Genomic DNA, 3,743 nt, shown 5'->3' with positions numbered 1-3,743 from the left:
TAGATCCAGCACCTTTTCTTTCAACCATAAATGGCTGGCAAAATCTCGATACCTGATTATTTCTGAGTTCTTATCCCTGCTCTGATGTTCTTCTTTCCCTCTCTGCCCTGCTGTACGCAATCAGATGATTATTAAACCATTCAAAAGTTGATAAAGAACAATGTTTATGAAACACTGAGACAAAGACATTAAAATCACAATACCAGAGTCCACACAGTAGTTAGTACTCTACTGGAACAGAAATCAATACGTGAATAATGCAAAACAATCTTTACACAGATTATCCAAATAGATTATCCCAACAATAATATTTAATATAATAAATATTATGTTTATGATGTAAAGCATAATTCTCAGTAATAACTATATTGTTGATCAGAATCTAAAACAGAAGTTTCAGTTATCCAGTACTAAAAATTCTATCACATTGACACACTTTTGTTTCAGTAGTATCTATCCAGTACACACTTGATGTACAGTACCTACATTTGACAAATCAGAGGAGAAAATATGACATGATGACTGCTGTAATTTTAGAGTTTCTTTTTGTATAGTATGGATAAAACAGGAGCTTTGAAATCTAAATTACATTGATGAATATTGATGCAGAAAATAAAGCTTCACAATGTGAAGTAGGCAAAGTGATCACACATTGCAGTAATTTTAAATATTACAGGAAACTGAGAACTTCAGCTCAATAATAGTTTCACATAGTTTGAACCAGTGTATAGGTTAAAAACAATAACTAAATTTTGAAAACAATAGAGAAAATAAAACACCAGGACACACGTAATTTTAGAGTGCATCTCTGAAAATTGTGGGTAAAGCAAATACCCTAAGAACTAATGTAAGAGATAGGGATAAATGCAGAAAATATATTAAATTAAATCTTAACATGAGTCGAAGTACACCAAGTACACATTGGAGTCATTATGTGAGTATAGTAATGTTGAGAAATTTTACACATTAAGATTATTTTCATAATTTGACTTTCTCTAAAATGACACAATAATAGTACATCACATAAGATAAATGAGTCTACTAACAAGTTTCTTCAATGCTTCCTTCATTTCTCTATTTCTTAGACTATAGATAAATGGATTGAGCAATGGAGGAACTACACTGTACATCATGGAAGCCATTGCTGTGTTTCTAAGAGAATCTGTTACAGCAGAAGTGATGTACACTCCTAAACCTGTCCCATAGAACAAGGAAACCACAGACAGATGTGATGCACAGGTAGAAAAAGCTTTGTGTTTTGCTCCAGAAGATGGCATTCTCAAGACTGATGACACAATGTAAATATATGAAAAAACAATTCCACAGACAGGACCACCCCCAAAGACAAAAGCTGCAGCAAATATTAAAAAATTATTGAGAAATGTATCAGAACAGGCTAGTTTGATAATCTGAGCCAGCTCACAGAAAAAGTGTGGGATTTCTAGGTCTGTGCAGAAGAAAAGCCTCAAAACCATTAGACTGTGGAGTAGGGCATCCATAATGCTAATGAGAAGTGAGAATAGAACCATCAGGACACAGCAAACAGGGCTCAGGATGACTGTGTATCTCAGGGGTTTGCAAATGGCTGCATATCGATCATAGGCCATTACTGCCAGGAGAAAATTTTCCATGACTCCAAAAATTGAAAGAAAGCAGATCTGAGACAGACATTCTATGTAACTTATGATATCATCATGGGCTTGGATGCTCACCAGCATTTTGGGGATTGTGACTGTACTGTAACAGATGTCATTAATGGAAAGTACAGAGAGGAAGAGGTACATAGGGGTGTGCGGTTGGGAGGCAGAGGTGATGGCCACGATGATAGTCAGGTTTCCCAGAACTGTAATAAGATACATGGAGAGGAACATGGCAAAGATAAGGGGCAGCAGTTTGTGATTGTCTGTCAATCCAAGCAGATGGAATTTTGAAACTGCTGTTTGGTTTTTCAGTTCCATGTTTTTGGTATAAACTTTGAAAAGGAGAAAGTAAAAAGAAAATGGAATTCATGAGCACCTTTGTTAGAATCACTTAGGTACCTCTTAGAATTGCACTAGAATAGCATTGTCTATGATAATTTTACTGATATAAACCTGTATCATATTTCAAACACAGCTTAAGTATAGTAGTTTCACAGTACTACCCTACTCCAAAAACTCTCCACAGTGTGAAAAATCATGAGAATTCTTTAGTATTTTGAAGAGAATTTTTTTTGAGAAGGGACATATTTTTCAATGGAATAGTATCAGACCTGTCAATCTCCAGAATTTGAAACCTTTAAATAATACCTTGGTTAATATTTGTTTAAATCCATGTGATTATTTGATGGAAAAGAGACAATTCACTAGAATCTTTATTGTATTTCACTTTTACTTGTTTACATTCATATTCCTGTTTTTTATTTCAAGATGAAATTTTCATAAGCTAAATAGTTTAGTTTTTTATTTGTTCTTTGTGAATTTCTAATTATGCACTAACTAAAAAGCATTCATGTCTCCCTCCCCTCTCATCAGCTTTCTTACCTTGCAATTTCCTCACCACAACCACTGTGAAAGACAGCTTATCATAGAATCTATAGTGTATCACAGTGTGATACACAGTGCCTCCCCAAACCTCTTTGATTATTAGTGTTCATTGCTGTGATGTATTGGTCTTTTATGAGACTTCTGGGTATTGCTTCACTACCAATACTTGAACCTTACTCTGACTTTTCTAGGTGTCTTATTGCTCTGTGTCATAGTGATCCTTGAATTTTGAACCTGTAAATCTGGTCACTTCAAGCACTCCAGTATTTCACCACTGCTGTAGATGTTGACTTGGGCTAAGTCAGTGTCCTGAGTCATGCTCTCTGGTCTAGCTCATATAAAAACTCTGCCTCCAGGACCATCTTAAACTTGCAGTCCAGGCAAGGTGTAGGGCTTGCTTACCACAGTGTGGCAGTCAGGGAGAGATTTAGTTCTACTCTCAAAACCCTGAAACCAGCTGTCCTTTCTGCCTCATATGGTAAGGAATGATGCGGTGATGTACAGAAGAGTTTCTCTCTCTCTTGTCTGCCTTCTGTCACTGCCTTAAATTTTCAAGCTTACCCGAATGCTGGAAATTGAGTATATGTACTCAGGAACTTGTGTCTTAAAAGGTCCAAGGGTTTCTGGTACTAAAAGTTTAAGTACTATGCTGTAAACTTATATCATACACGCAATTACACAGCCGCTTATCTCATGGGTGATAAATTGCAAAGCTCCTCATTAGTCCATTTACCTTCACAGCTGTAATCCCCACAATGCCTACTCTCCTAAGAAAGCAGCATTTCAAGTGGCCTTTTCTCTGACTCTGACTCTAGAGATCACATTAGTTCAGTCTTTAATTTATTTTTTTCATTTATTTATTCACTTTACATCCCGATTGCATCTCCCCTTCTTCTTCCAGTCCCACCCTCTCAAGCCCCTCCCCCATTACCCACTTCCTTCTCCTCAAAATATGGGAAGCCGTTTTGGGTTTCTGCCCACCCTAGTACATCAAATTCCAGAAGAACTAGGTATATCCTCACTACTGAGCTTATACAAGGCTGTGGGAAGGGGATCCAATGACAGGTCAGAGTCAGAGACATCCTTACTCCAATTTTTAAGGGATTCACGTGACGACCAAGCTGTGCATCTTATTCTTTCTATTTATTGCATCACCCTTATTTGACAGATGTAGACAGAAATCAGGTGGAAATTTATTCTCCTTTGTCACATAATTCT

At 36.6% G+C, this 3,743-nt stretch overlaps 1 protein-coding gene across 1 annotated transcript; it reads right to left on the bottom strand.

Annotated features, from left to right (window-relative positions):
* Positions 1-1,019: 1,019 nt before the first annotated feature.
* LOC114616374 (olfactory receptor 7G2-like) lies at positions 1,020-1,976 on the bottom strand. Its single transcript, XM_028761844.1, has one exon. The coding sequence runs from the start codon at positions 1,956-1,958 to the stop codon at positions 1,020-1,022; it is 939 nt and encodes a 312-aa protein (XP_028617677.1). The 5' UTR covers positions 1,959-1,976.
* Between the last annotated feature and the right edge of the window lie 1,767 nt (positions 1,977-3,743).

This window comes from Grammomys surdaster, unplaced genomic scaffold (genome assembly GCF_004785775.1).
Source record: "Grammomys surdaster isolate TR1022 unplaced genomic scaffold, NIH_TR_1.0 318676, whole genome shotgun sequence".
In the NCBI taxonomy this organism is placed as follows: domain Eukaryota; kingdom Metazoa; phylum Chordata; class Mammalia; order Rodentia; family Muridae; genus Grammomys; species Grammomys surdaster.
Note: the sequence above shows the minus strand (reverse complement) of the source record. Positions and strands in the feature narration are given on the sequence as shown.

Bases quoted from the DNA above. Each gene is read 5' to 3' on its own strand.
- LOC114616374 (XM_028761844.1), bottom strand. From the start codon at position 1,958: ATGGAACTGAAAAACCAAACAGCAGTTTCAAAATTCCATCTGCTTGGA.